The sequence below is a fragment of the Onychostoma macrolepis genome, chromosome 19 (genome assembly GCF_012432095.1).
Source record: "Onychostoma macrolepis isolate SWU-2019 chromosome 19, ASM1243209v1, whole genome shotgun sequence".
Taxonomy (NCBI): Eukaryota; Metazoa; Chordata; class Actinopteri; order Cypriniformes; family Cyprinidae; genus Onychostoma; species Onychostoma macrolepis.
This window is the reverse complement of record NC_081173.1, coordinates 9,783,831-9,798,518: the sequence shown is the minus strand read 5'-3', so window position 1 is coordinate 9,798,518 and position 14,688 is coordinate 9,783,831. Positions and strand designations below refer to the sequence as shown.

At 37.0% G+C, this 14,688-nt stretch overlaps 2 protein-coding genes across 3 annotated transcripts; both read right to left on the bottom strand.

Moving 5' to 3' along the window:
- Window positions 1-723: 723 nt before the first annotated feature.
- Window positions 724-7,063, bottom strand: hdac1 (histone deacetylase 1). 2 transcript variants are annotated; one of them, XM_058754450.1, is made up of 14 exons: window positions 6,919-7,063; window positions 6,029-6,141; window positions 5,828-5,945; window positions 5,591-5,665; window positions 5,338-5,476; window positions 4,852-4,993; window positions 4,673-4,765; window positions 4,460-4,568; window positions 4,238-4,378; window positions 4,046-4,154; window positions 3,645-3,772; window positions 3,326-3,484; window positions 3,132-3,180; window positions 724-1,490 (listed from the first exon to the last, which is right to left on the bottom strand). In XM_058754450.1, the coding sequence occupies exons 1-14, from the start codon at window positions 6,968-6,970 to the stop codon at window positions 1,463-1,465; spliced, it is 1,455 nt and encodes a 484-aa protein (XP_058610433.1). In that variant the 5' UTR covers window positions 6,971-7,063; the 3' UTR covers window positions 724-1,462. The 2 variants fall into 2 exon arrangements, with proteins under 2 accessions (XP_058610433.1, XP_058610434.1); XM_058754451.1 differs by having other exon boundaries at window positions 3,338-3,484.
- A 4,009-nt stretch (window positions 7,064-11,072) lies between these two features.
- Window positions 11,073-13,839, bottom strand: marcksl1b (MARCKS-like 1b). The gene is made up of 2 exons (XM_058752583.1): window positions 13,544-13,839; window positions 11,073-12,375 (listed from the first exon to the last, which is right to left on the bottom strand). Exons 1-2 carry the CDS (start codon window positions 13,628-13,630, stop codon window positions 11,839-11,841), a joined length of 624 nt encoding a protein of 207 aa, XP_058608566.1. The 5' UTR covers window positions 13,631-13,839; the 3' UTR covers window positions 11,073-11,838.
- Between the last annotated feature and the right edge of the window lie 849 nt (window positions 13,840-14,688).

Here is a 14,688-nt window from a genome sequence, read left to right as displayed (position 1 = left end):
AAAAAAAAAAGTTTGGGAACGCCTGCATGTAAATAAGAAATAATGTATATTTTAATGTGTTTGAAAGACAAGAGCCATCCAAAGTAATAATACATCATTTAATAACCTACTTTGAGATAAAATAAAAATGAATGTGTTCATCAGTAGTTGAAGCAATGTTCAAATACTTAAAAGCTGAAATATTTGTAAATCCAGTGGTCAAATGCTGTGTAGCCACCTGACTAATGAATGGTCTTTGTTTGAAATGTCCACTAAACTGGAAGACTCTTTGAATGTCTATATTAAGCAGTAGGCTGTTTTAGAAAAGAACATTTGAAAGAATTGATAAATTATGAATAATTTATTACTATTCTGCGAATATGTAATCATGTAACCAGTAAAAAAAAGTAACTGTAGTCCGATTACAAGTATCTCGAAATAATACATGTAATGAGTTACTACCCAGCTCAGCAGATGTATTTAAATACAATTAATTACTATTACCAGTATTTATCACACGTTAATTTAGCATAGTAGAAATGAACATGAAATGCTGTCATACCTACTGGACTAACCAGTGCGAATCAACAGCCTTAGTGTAAAGTGTTAAAAATGTTTGATTTCATTTGCAGATATACCACCTAATTTGAGCAATGATAATCACGCATACTTACTATAAAGCTACCACTAGACAAGCTGTGAACATGAATAGTGTTTGTGTAAGATTAATGAAAAACCACAATATACCTGAATTTCTCTTTTATTTACCAAAAGTCATTGTTTATAATAAGGACATTTCACAACCACTGAACTCTGGAACTCCAAACGGCTATATCCGGTCAGCCGTGTGACTGACGTGCTAGCGTAACCACAACAGAAAAGAATCTGGAATCTAACAGCAATACAGCAAGCCTTTGCCATGCCCCACCAGACAGGGGGTTCAATACAGAGCCATCAAGACAGACATCTTAATAAAAACAAACATTTAACGCTTAAAAACGAGGTAAATGATACCGTTCGCAAACAGCATCCACAGAGAAACTAAATAAGAGCGGCCAATAAGTGTGTCAATCCATGATTAAAAAAAAACAAAACCAAACCAAAAAAAAAAAAAGGCGAGATTCCCATGATGGGAGAAAAAAAACAAAAAACAAAAACAAAAGATGTGCTATCCTGGTCCTGTTTGAGGTGCTATTGTCGGTAAACAGTAACATAAGGATTACCGGTGGGAGGCAAACAAACATGGTTTCAAAAGCACAAGAAAATAAAGAAAGAGAAACATCTGTCATTTCACACTTGTAAATGTAAAAACTTTTATACCGCTTCATTAGATTACAAATAGTAAAATGAGTCATACAAAATAATTTACAGTCCTTAGCTCAGGACTAGAGCTAACATCTAGGATGTGTATGTGGGTTTGACGTTTGAGAGGAGGAGGGTGTATGACAAGTTCATGCATCCATGAGGACCACATGTCCTTTTCTCAGACGGTTTTTAATTCCTCTTTTGGCCTGTAAATAAAAATCAGAAACATTACATAAAAATCAAGCATCCATATACGCAAATATTAAAAAAAAACAAAAAAGAAAACAAATACTGCAATATACAGTATAGTTAAGTAGTATGGGGTTGGTGAGATGTGTTTTGAGAAGTCTCTTATGCCCACCAAGCTACACTTATTTAATCAAAAAGAGAAAAAATTACAAAGATGCATTTTCTATTTAAATATATTTTAAAATAATTTATTCTTATGTCAAAGCTGAATTTTCAGCATCATTACTCCAGTCTTCAGTGTCACATGATCCTTTAGAAATCATTCTAATAAGCGGATTTGCTGCTCAAGAAATGTTTCTTACCAATGTTAAAAGCAGTTGTTCGGCTTAATATTTGTGTGGAAACCATGAAACTTTTTTTTTCTTAATTATTTGGAGTAGAAAGTTCAAAAGAACAGCATTGATTTGAAATAGAAATATTTTGTAACAAAAAGTGTTTTACTGTCACTTTTGACCAATTAAAAAAATAAATAAATAGTGCAGTAATACTTATATACACAGTATCTCACAGAAGGGGGTCAGCCTGTTAGTGCTCAGACCATACGCTGCACACTGCATCAAACTGGTCTGCATGGCTGCATGCACAAGAAAGCCCGCAAACAGTTTGCTGAAGACAAGCAGACTAAGGACATGGATTACTGGAACCATGTCCTGTGGTCTGATGAGACCAAGATAAACTTATTTGGTTCAGATGATGTCAAGAGTGTGGCGGCAACCAGGTGAGGAGTACAAAGACAAGCGTCTTGCCTACAGTCAAGCATGGTGGTGGGAGTGTCATGGTCTGGGGCTGCATGAGTGCTGCTGGGGAGCTACAGTTCATTGAGGGAACCGTGAATGCCAACATGTACTGTGACATACTGAAGCAGAGCATGATCCCCTCCCTTCGGAGACTGGACCGCAGGGCAGTATTCCAACATAACGACCGCAAACACACCTCCAAGACGACCACTGCCTTGCTAAAGAAGCTGAGAGTAAAGGTGATGGACTGGCCAAACATGTCTCCAGACCTAAACCCTATTGAGCATCTGTGGGGCATCCTCAAACAGAAGGTGGAGGAGTGCAAGGTGATGTCGTCATGGAGGAGTGAAAGAGGACTCCAGTGGCAACCTGTGAAGCTCTGGTGAACTACATGCTCAAGAGGGTTAAGCCAATACTGGAAAATAAATGTTGGCCACACAAAATATTGACACTTTGGGCCCAATTTGGACATTTTCACTTAGGGGTGTACTCACTTTTGTGGCCAGCGGTTTAGACATTAATGACTGTGTGTTGAGTTATTTTGAGGGGACAGCAAATTTACACTGTTATACAAGCTGTACACTTACTACTTTACATTGTAGCATAGTGTCATTTCTTCAGTGTTGTCACATGAAAAGAAAATATTTACAAAAATGTGAGGGGTGTACTCACTTCTGTGAGATACTGTATATGTTCATGTTTTAAAAGTTTCAAATTTCAACTGGACATTTAGTAAACCCTTATATAAAAAAAAAGCCTATTGAGTGGATTTAAAAAAAAAAAATAAAAACCAACAATAAAGCAATCCTTGCAATTCAGAGTGAGCACACATTTCATAATCCATGATGTGAGATAACTTACCCCTTTGTGTCCATTTTTTCTTCTGAAGCTTTCTCCTCTTCTTTGACATCTGGCATCAAACGAGAGGGACAGTGTGTCAATCTGACACCTCTTAACTATAATACAGTGCTTTTGTACAATATGTGAAAAGCGCAACCTCACAAGTACAACTGCTAGGATATGAATGAGTCTGAAATGAAAGAAACCGGCTGTACCTGTTGGCTCACCTTTCTTCTCTTCTCCATCCTTCTCTTCTTCAGTCTTCACTCGTTTAGGCTTCTTGTAATTTGCTGCATTTCTCCGGCCGCCCTGTCCTTCGTCCTCAGAGTCTGAGAACTCCTCATCACAGGCTATCCGCTTGTCGTGGGCTCGGACTAAAGATGAGAAAAACAAGCACTCATGCTCTGCAGAACTCAGACCTCAAACTAAACTTACATTTGTCTGCATCAGTACGCATTAAAAGGACCACAATGACAAGTCAAGAAGTTTCCATGTTCAGGAGTATGCGAACAAATGAATAAAGGTGGCACTCACTGGAGATGCGTTTGTCAGGGTCATCCTCCTCATCTCCGCTGTCCTCCTGAACAGCATCCTCTGGGATCGCCTGCATCTGAACCCCTGGAGCATGAGGCAACATCCGCAGATTCTCAAACAGACGCTGTCTGTATAGAAAAATAAGAGACAGATACAAAACACTTAGAGGAGAAGAAATAAGTTCAAACTGAACATGTACAATACTAATTAACTTTTTACATGTAAAAATGAGCATCGAGTTAAACAAATTTTTTTTTTTAAACGCAAAACAACCCAAAATATCCAATATTTACAAACCCAGTCCAAAACATCATGCATCCATGATCTGAAATGAGATCTGCCATCATACTTCCATTCAAACTTACTTCAATGGAGCATGAGTGGCCCTTCATCCCACTTACTTTATCTTTTCCAGATAGTCATTTGTATTCTGATTGGTCATGTTTGAGGGGCTGATGTGAAGCTTGAAATCAGGTCCAAAATACTCAAAGTAGTCATTGTATGGGAGCTCTGTTGGAACGAAAGAACAAGTTAATGGTGTTCACTACAGAGAGAACAAAACAGAAAAGTCTGACACAATCAGAGTGTCTCACCGTTGGGAATGGTGCTGTCCAGCGCTACAGCAGTCTCATAGGTCCAGCAGCGGGCCACGTTTCTGATGGTGTAGCCTCCACCTCCCAGCATGAGCAGGGGCAGGTTAAAGCTCTTCATGTACTCCACACACTTCGCATGACCTGAGGAACCCACAAGGGTTTGGTTAGACACAAATACAAGTCACTTTAGAGATGTATGTGTGGATTGATTACGTTTGATACCTTTGATGGTGAGGTTAAAGCAGCCCAATCTATCTCCAGACAGGGAGTCAGCGCCACACTGGAGCACCACAGCACTGGGCTGGTACATCTCCATCACTTTGGCCATGATCTGCAGGACATTCAGAAACAGTAGATTTTCAAGACTCAATTTCACTGCTAATTAAGACAAGAATGTTTTGACTTTTTAACACCTGGGAAGGTTTACAGACTTACAGGTTTGAATATGGCTTCGTAGGATTCATCATCTATACCATCCCTGAGCGGGTAATTCACTGCGTAGTATTTTCCCTTCCCTGCACCAATATCCTGATAAAAAGAGGGGGAAAAAGATAATATTTAGCTTAGCACTCCTTTTTAACCAGAAAGTATTTATTTAACTTAAAAGTACTTACTCTGAGGTCTCCAGTACCCGGGAAATACTCTCCATACTTGTGGAAGGACACAGTCATGACACGGTCTGTTGTGTAGAAAGCTTCCTCAACTCCATCCCCGTGATGAATGTCAATGTCAATGTAAAGCACTCTTTGATGGTACCTAGACAGATTTACAAGGCCTTTGGTTGAAATGGCAAAGACTTTTTGTTTCTTTTTTAAAGCGGTCACAAATGTTTCTTTAATAGCTCACTGAAAAATCTCATGAAATATAGACATTACCAGTCAAAAGTCTGAATAATTACAACTTATAAATTACATTTTAATATATTCCTGATTTACTGTATTTTTGCTCAAATAAAAGGCAGCAGGGGTGAACATGACACTTTTTCCCCCCAAAAACATTTTAATTATCCCAAACTTTTGACCGGTAGTGTGTGTGTGCATAAAGAAAAATTAGGTAAAAAAAGTATTGTTATCTGTAGTGGTTTCTTTTAAAGGGCATACTTGAGCAGCTCCAGAATGGCGAGCACGATGTCGTTGACATAGCAGAATCCAGACGCCTCAGATTTCTTGGCATGATGAAGGCCTCCTGCCCAGTTAATGGCAATGTCTGTCTGCTGTTTGTTGAGTTTCACAGCCCCAGCTAAAAATGATTAGGATATATGGTTAAGAAAACACACACACACTTAACTGTACCAAACTGTGAAAAGATTCTGTAAACTTTACAAGGAGAAAAAAAAAAAAAAAAGACACTTACCAACAGATCCACCTGTTGAGAGCTGACAGAACTCAAATAAACCGTCAAAGACAGGACAATCCTCCCCTACATTAACTGCAGAGACGATAAAGCATGTTCACTGTACATCCAAGATACAAAAGTAAAGTCCAAAGTAAAGCAACTTGCATCACAATTAAACCCTCCTGAGGTCTTTTTTATATTTAAGACCTCACATTTGAACATCTTGAGCAAGGAAAACAAAACACAACAACTTACATCTCTGCATCTGCTTGCTGTACTCAGACATGTTGTCTGGGCGGATGGAACGGAGGAACTTGATGTAATCATCACTGTGATACTTGGTCATTTCTTCAGCATTGGCTTTATGAGGCCGCTGAACATGCAAACAAGTCAAGAAATCAGCATAGCCAAATTAATTATAATAAAGCATAAAAAGTAGTGATTAATTTCTCTCACATAAATTTCCATTTTCCTATACAGCCCATAGTTGAGCAGGAGGTTGTGGGTCATTCGGATTCTGTGGGGTTTCATAGGATGACCCTGGCCATAGTAGTAATTCCCAACATCGCCTGGGAAAGAAGGAAATATATAAAATTTTATACATACACATATATATATATACACAAAAAATAAGACAAAATATTACGTTACTACATACTCTTAAAGATGATCCATCAAAAGTTAATTTGTTTTATGAAAATATGCTCTTTAAGAAAATGTTTTTTTTTACTTATTGCCGAGTTAATGGACTAACGTTAATCAATTTTTGCAACAGGCCTTGAACTAGACAAAGCCAGCTGCACGGTTCAAAATGATCAATATTACATCTCAAACCTAAACATGATGTTCATCCGTGACTATAAGGGCAGATGAGAGCAAAAACAGGGGGAAACGAAGACAAAACAGCTTGCGCTATAAAGTAGAGCATCATTCAGACACGCTCGGAGTGACACTGATGCTAGCAGTGAAGACATGAATAAAAGCAGCGAGCTCAATTCATCTCAACTCTTACGGTCCATAACGTAAAGATAATTTTATCGGCGCTATTGGCGAAAAATAAAGAATACGGGTGGTAAAGTGCACACAGATATACTGCACTTGCTAAAAAAAGTGTGTGAATTATGCTGGTGTTAACTCCATGCTGAGGTCTTGATGCTAACAGTGATGAAGAACAACAGGATGAAGAGCAGCTAGCACGCTAAGCTAACACTAGCATTAGCGCCGTGCGGCTAAACCCTGCACTCGGCAACTTTAGCGTTATGCAGAATTTTTCCAAAGCAGACGCTGCGTTTCATTTCTTTGACAATAACAGCTCGATATATCGCCGGTAAAAATGCAATTCTTACCGTCATAATAATAGCAAACTTTCTTCTTTGTTCCTTGAGAAGTCAGCGCCATTTTACCCTCCAATTACAGCCTGCGCCTGCCGGGCTTTCTGCGCACTGAGGAACTTCAATAGCAACTTGTCTCCGGGAGCTTTTAGCCAATCACAGTTCAGATTCCATCACGGAGGGCGTTGCTCTTGCGTGTCTCCGCCAATCATTTCTCTTGCTGTCTTAATCAAGTATTTAGGTTTAGTTCTATTCACTTCACAGCTGTTTAAACGTCCGCTAATATATAGGCTATAGACCGAATATATAACAATCACGGAATACTTTTAATAGTTTACTTGTTATTACATTTTCTTATCTTGTTATTACCTCAAAAAAGACAGAAATTAAGTCTGTAAGTAGGCTAATCACAGGCTTTTCCCGCAAAAATGATAACTGATAGAAAGTGTTGGGTAGATTACTTACAAATTGTAATCTATTAATGATTACGAATTACCTGATGGAAACTGTAGTCAGTAATGTAATCTATACTCATTTTATAATGTATTTGGACTACTTTTGGATTACATTAGATTACTTTTGATCTAACTTGTTTATATATTTGAATAGAATTACTGATATAAAAAAAGACAAATTAAATATATTTCATTCTTTGTTATCAACATCATGAAATACATGTGAAACGTAAGATTTTTAGTAGTAGTAGTAGTAGTAGTAGTAGTATTTTTGTACCTGCATGTCAGTGTGACCATTAACCAACTTCAGAGAATTGTGAATATGTAGCCTAAATGTGTTTCAATTATTTCAATTTTAATTTTAAATCTCAAGGGGTCTTCAAAGTGAGTTTTAGGTCAGATGGTTTGACTGACAAGTTTGGGAATCCCTGCATCACCTAAACAAACATTAATGAACATGAAAATAGCAAAGACATGGTCAAGGTCTTCCAGGTTTTGAATATTTTCAGTTATACATCAGCAGTGTTTAGTAACTTGCGTAATTATTCATTTCAGACATGGCATAATTGAATTTAAGAAGCCTGGATCACAAATTAATGTAAATCGCATTTAGCTGCTTGGCCATTCTCTATTCTGTTGCGAATATTAATTACTGCCATTGTGTGAATAATATGTAATCAGGTAATCCATAAAAGTAACTGTAATCTGATTAGCATTTTAAAAAAGTAATATAATCTAATTAGAAGTAATTTTTTGGAATCTGAATACATAATCCAGATTGCAATACGTTATTACCCAGCAATGGGTAGATTACTTAAAAATTGTAGTCCAAACCTAATTTCAAATTACATTATGAAAATTGTAGTTAGTAATGTAATCTAGCATATTACATAAGGCATTTAAGGTAATGTATTCAAACTATTTTTGATTACTTTTAGATCACTTTTGACAACATTTATCATATAGAGTTGAATGGGAATATATTGTACCATACTGATATAAAACAAGAAGAGAAAGACATTTTTTTGTTAGCCACAACATAAAGTTAATTAAACATTACATTACACCAGGGTTTTCCAAACTGGGGTTTGTGAAGCAATTGTAAGGCCTTGTGATTTGATTAAAAGCTAATATTTTATTAAATCACACACACACACACACACACACACTTTTAAAGTTAAATCAATCAATATAAAACACTTGCGCACAAACACAAAATAAGATTAAATATTTTATTTGTTTACCTGGATGTTGGTGTGACCATTAACCGACATCAGAAAACTGTGACTATGCAAATGTGTTGATAAATTATAGATTTTATTTTTTTTTTCAATAGGTTTGAAATATTTTTTTCAAGACTTAGTAATTAGTGAAGGTCACTGACTATGTTGATGACATGTTATCAACATATCCAGAATTACAAATTGATTGAGGGGTGATTTTGTCCCAAAATTCAGAAGCATGGATTGCTGTCTAAAAAAGATATCACAAGTGCATTTTTGAAACCGAATACACTACCAATTCACAAAACTAAATAAATATAAAAAATAAAGCTTTACTACACTACTGCAGTTGCTCTGGCATCCATGCGTGGATTTCACTGATTTTGTGTATTGCAATGTGTTCAAAAGCCTTCCAAACACACATACATGGTTAAATGACTCATTGACTACTAATCCAAATAATAATTCAAATGTTTGTCAGGGGTTGATTAGATATGCAATTTTGAGATATCAAGGATACTAAATGGTTATTTATTTATTTTTTAAGACGTAATGTAAAATCTTATGCAGTCGATAGAGATGCACAAGCAAAGTTTATACTGTAAAGTAATGTTTTTGCCATGTGTCTCCTTCAAAGTGAAACAATTTCTGTAATGGCCACCTGTCAGTGGCTAGAAATCAATACATTTTCATGCATAACATGTAATAAATATATAACATATTTGTGCATAACATGTAATAAATAAAGTAACTCTGATTACGAACATTTCAAAATGTAATATGATCTAATTACAGATATTTATTGTTTGGAGCCTGATTATGTAATACAGATCTCAATCAATATTTTACACTCAATTAAAGGAAGGTATTTTTATTTTATTTTACTTTTTTTTTTTTTTTTTTCAGTGCTGTAGTAGGAATACGCAAGTTGCTTTTGCATTTAAATAAATAAACTGCTTTAGAAAGAACAAAACAAGTTAGCCTAAAACAATAAGTTGGATATACTGTACATCTTATCCATCAAAGTTATTGTTGTGATATAATCTAGCTGAAAGCATCTGAATTTAAAATAATGATAATACAATTTTACTTATAGAGCTCTTTTTAAAGTATACTAACAAAGAGATAAAAATCACAAAACCACGATAACAAACGCATAAAAATAACAATAGCAATATAATAAAACCACCACATTAATCACATTAAAAGCAACCTCAAATGGTGGGTTTTGAGTAATTTGAACATAGACAAATCAGTACACTCTCAGATATGTTTTTCCCCCATTTATTTAATCCAATTATTTTAGAATGATCTCAGCCAGATGATGCATAGGCCTGTAAAATTATTAACTTATTCATACTGAGAAAAAAGAAGATAAAGAGTGAAGGAAGAAAGTCCCAAAAAGTACAGACAGATGGTTATATATTGTAATTCAGTGCTTAAATAAGACCATCTGCACAAAAAGCATCATCCACAGGGTGATAAACATTAAATTTTATTAGTATTGGTGCCGCTCAACACAAATATGACAGGTTGTCAGAAGAGAGATGCAATAAAACACCTTTTTTCAGAAACCTAAGTGCAATAAATATGTGTAAACATTTGCACTTTGTCCATAGGTCACCTGTGTGCTGCTCATGTGAAACCAGAAAATGTTGCAAGTATGACTGTAATACTTAAATTCAACACATGATGGCGCCATATGTTTATATTTGATCACCCAATCCCCAGCGATAAATCTGTTGCCACTACCATCCAGACACAGACGGGGAAAAAAGACGAATATTATACTTCTTTACTTAAAATGTGATAGTTACTCATTCAAGGGCGGGTAGGAAAAAAATCTGCGCAGTAAGCCATTTACTTATTAATTTACACGTCTATTTTCGTAAATGAATCGGTCTATCATCAAATGCCTCAGATACCATACCTTGCTTAAAATTCTTCACAAGTCAATTATTGTGGAAGAAAAGTGCAAATTATTTAATAAAACTGATTTGGACATAATTAATAATTAAATAAAAATAAAATGTTGCCATGGCAAAATCGTCTGAGCTTCAATGAACCATGAATGAAATTCGAAGCATGAGCATGTCATGAAATACAAGAGACTATTGATTATTTAGTTAGATATTTTCACCAGTCTACTGAACTGCCAGCTTTGGTCATTTCTGAGGGGAATTATGCTTTTTCTTTGGTGATACAGTCTTATATTAAGGTATTTTTAATTGAAGTGGCGTACATTTCTTACATTACATGTAAACACTTCCACATTACTGAATAGGTTTCAGTGTGGCTTCTTGCAATGTACCTATATATCGTAAAAGTATGAATAAGATGTTTTCTATTTTCCCAAGTGTATTCATTTTACATGTCTAAGTGTAGGTAAAGTGGCTTATGAGTGACTTGTGACCAAACATGAATATGTTCTGGGGGGGCTTTACCTTGGAAAACAGCCACTGTGAAGAAGGACAAACACAAAGTGAGCATCTGTAGGTAACCAACATTTATTTACCATTATCAACTTTACAATAAAACCAGTAACATCTTTAAACATTAGCAAAATAAAGAACAAAACTGGTCAAATGTATTTACAGAGACCAAAAAGCAGATCAAGGCTCACATTTAACACATAACAACTCTGCTTCTTTTAAAACTTCAAATGTGAACATAGCAAGCTCAAATGTGTTTTTATTTTGTTTTGTTTTTTTAAAGCCAAGATGAAAATTAAAATGCGATTTCAAACAAACGAGACAAAGCCTTCTGGATATTTAAAATGGTTCTCTATACACCACAAAATACTTAAATTTGGGTTAAAATATAGGAATGTAGAAAGTTGGCAAGTCTTTTTTGATTTCCTTTTTTTTTTAACAGTCATTATAATATGTGGTGATGTTGATCTTGCGCAATTCATCGGTATAGTCGCATCTATTCGGTGGTGGGCTTGAAAGATGCTCCTCCTTGATCCCATCCTCAACTCACTCTTGCGTTGACATCCTGCTTCCAAGAGGTTTCGGCCTTCGCTCAGAAATCCAGATCTTTGAGCCATTATCAGGGAAGTGAACTAGTGAATCTAGTCTGTCATTTGTTATTAATCTTGAAGAAAGTGGCACGAGGAGTCTTTTTTTTTCACATACATGTGTATATATACATATACATATATCCATGTATATATACATATGTATACATATACACATATATATAAATATATATTTTTTCTTGGAAAAACAGTTCACAAAGTCCTTTGTGAAGTACAATCACTCCTTCTGTTCGGATGGTGCAGGTGTTGAGCTGGTCTCCTCTGTTGGTTTTGTGGGCTCTGCAGCAGGTGCAGCAGCCTCTTCCTTGGGGGCAGCAGGTTCCTCAGCCTTGGCGGCGGGTTCCTCGGCCTTGGGGGTCTCAGCAGGGGCGGGTGTCTCCTCAGCCTTGGCCTCCTCCTCCTTTTTCTCCTCAGCAGCCGCCCCGTTCTCCTCGGGCTTCTCTTCGGCGGCCGGAGCGGCCTCAGCGGCGGCTTCTTCCTTCACCTCGGCGCTCTTCTTGTTCTTCTTCAGCGAGATGCCCTTGAATTTGAAGGAGTTCTTCAGGGAGAACTTCTTCTTCTTCTTCTTGGGGGTCTCCTTGGTGGCCTCACCCTCGGGTTTAGCAGCCTCTCCCTCAGCGGCAGGCGCGGGTTCGATGGCATCGCCAGCTCCAGCCTCAGATTCCTTGGCTGCCTCTGCAGAACCGTTGGTGGTGGCGGCATCTCCTTCTGCTTTGGCAGAGACATCGCCGTTGGTCTTAACGTGGCCGTTCTCCTGAGAAAGGAAAATGGAATTGTCAGTTTAATAATGCAACACAAACCAACATGGATGAATATTTACTACGGGTCTACTATATATGTAGCAGGGCATTCCTTGAATCGTCGACGGACACATCAGTGACTCGTAACGTAAATAATGCATGTCTTCGAGGTGACGCCTTGCAGTAGCGCACACCGCCGAGCGAGGGCGATAGAGCCGCACACAACTCACACAATGCCAGCCGAGACGGCAGCTTTGGAACAAAAGACTGAGATCGAGTGAATTTCATTGAGCTTCATTCACTATTTATCCATCGACGGTGGAATAACTACAAACGTCGATTTTAAAAAGTAACATAAAATATAAGTACACTCATTGATAAGAATGGGGTTTAGTCGCATGAAACCCCAAAAGCTTGACCAAAGAGGACTCTCGCCTCAGTGTCTAGACTTTAAAGCCCGAGCGTCTGCAAATCAAAACTCCACGCGCTTCACAGAAAAAAAAAAAAAAGAAAGAAAATCAAGCAGAATCCGATCAAATATCAAGAAATAAAATATTTAGACTTTAAAGAGAGAGAGAGAAAAAAATATAGTAAATAAATAATAAACTAAACAAAAACATGAAAATGTATCTAGCTGAATATATGAAATACCATGAAAAAGGGGTAAACATGATTTAAAAACAATATATTATGTTCTAAAATTCCAATTACAACCAAATTTTCCAAACTGATCGCAACCCCCTGCTGATAACCCATGCATAGTGAATACGTGCAGCATCCTCCTACACTGGCATTAATGGAGATCGCATGGCAACAACACCGACCGTCTCCAAGCGCTAGAAACGGACTTTAAAGACAGAAATAAATCGTGAACTTGTAGAAAAAAATATCCGTTTTTTTAGTGCGAGACAGAAAACCTTGTCTGATCAGCCTAGTGTGATTTGCGTAATGCCTCTCGGATGAAATCGCTCGGTTTTCCCGCGTGCCACGAGACATGAAATGATAAATAAGACAATGAATGAACGGTAAACTAGCATTTCTTTCTTTTTCACTACAAATCACCGTCTTCTCTGTTTTTCATCACACTCTGAGTGATGGTTAAATCGCTGACGGTGGTTTTGCAACTCTCGCTGAAGCACTTGTTGGTCAGATGTGGGTGTGTCGCAGATGGAGATGAATTACCTGTCCGTTAGTCTTGACGGCAGCCGGGTCAGCATCGGCGGCTTTCCCCTCCACAGCCACTCCTCCCTTTGATGCCTGGGATCCCATTATTCTTGATGTGGTTTTAAAGTAAATTAAAAAGAACTCAAATTCAGGTAGGTGGGAAAAATTAATCCAGACCAACGGGCGTAACGTGCATCCAAAGGCGCAGGAAAGTTGGTGATTTTTTTTTCCCCTTTTATAAGGAAAACTTGAGATGATCCACTCTTCTCTTCCAGCCGAGAGCGTCGAGGGCAACCTACTACTACCAGTTCTAGTGAACAGCGCTTCAAGATAACACAAAGCCCCGCCCATGGGCGTGTCTCGGTAACGTGAACCAATCCGAGACACGACCCCGCCCATAATCGAGAGGTCCATGTCCCACCTCTTTTGATTTCGCATTAGGTCCATAGAAATAAAAAATGGCATCAAACTGGAAAGAAGATGGAAGCGACAGTGTGACTTGTTGAATTCTCTGGTTACTGGGAGCAGTGGGGTTTCAGTTTAATTGAACCCATTGAACTACACTCTAAAACTGAAGCATTTAGTACTGGTGAATGTGTCTGTAGTGCATTATACTCGATTGTCTGTCTTCAAGACGACACTGCCATTTAATAATTAATATCAGTGCATACTTTCACCTACTTCTCTGATAAACAACCTGTATGCTTCATTAAACTGTTCGTGCTCAATAGTGAATACTATAGAACTAAATTAACTGTTAGATTACACTTTTAATGTCTTTTACATTCTGGCTAATACAATTTGAGGATTTTTTTTTTCTTGTAGATAGATGTGTATATAGATATATAGTGTATATAGATATGTCTTATAGATAGATGTGTATAATGTTAATTTCAACAATATTTATACCTGATATAGTAATACATGAGCTCACTCCAGTGATGAATTAGAAACAAATGCATGTCAAAAATATTTTTTTTTTGCTTGAAATTTATGAATTGCATAACATGGCATAAGCATAAATGTGAATAAACAACAGCAAAAGTGTGATTTACAAGTGTAACACATGGAATAAATACTGCAGCAAATAATGTTTTCATGTTAGCCACATTAATAAGTAACATGAATTTGCACCAAACTACCATAAAGTTTGATTGGACTCA

What these genes read in the sequence shown, in the direction of transcription:
- hdac1 (XM_058754450.1), bottom strand. Translation starts at nt 6,970, where the DNA reads ATGGCGCTGACTTCTCAAGGAACAAAGAAGAAAGTTTGCTATTATTAT. An exon ending in CTTTAACCTCACCATCAAAG is followed by an intron (nt 4,379 to 4,459) that starts GTATCAAACGTA and finishes TGGGTTCCTCAG; the next exon opens with GTCATGCGAAGTGTGTGGAG. An exon ending in GGACAGCACCATTCCCAACG is followed by an intron (nt 4,155 to 4,237) that starts GTGAGACACTCT and finishes TCGTTCCAACAG; the next exon opens with AGCTCCCATACAATGACTAC.
- marcksl1b (XM_058752583.1), bottom strand. Translation starts at nt 13,630, where the DNA reads ATGGGATCCCAGGCATCAAAGGGAGGAGTGGCTGTGGAGGGGAAAGCC. An exon ending in CCGTCAAGACTAACGGACAG is followed by an intron (nt 12,376 to 13,543) that starts GTAATTCATCTC and finishes TTCCTTTCTCAG; the next exon opens with GAGAACGGCCACGTTAAGAC.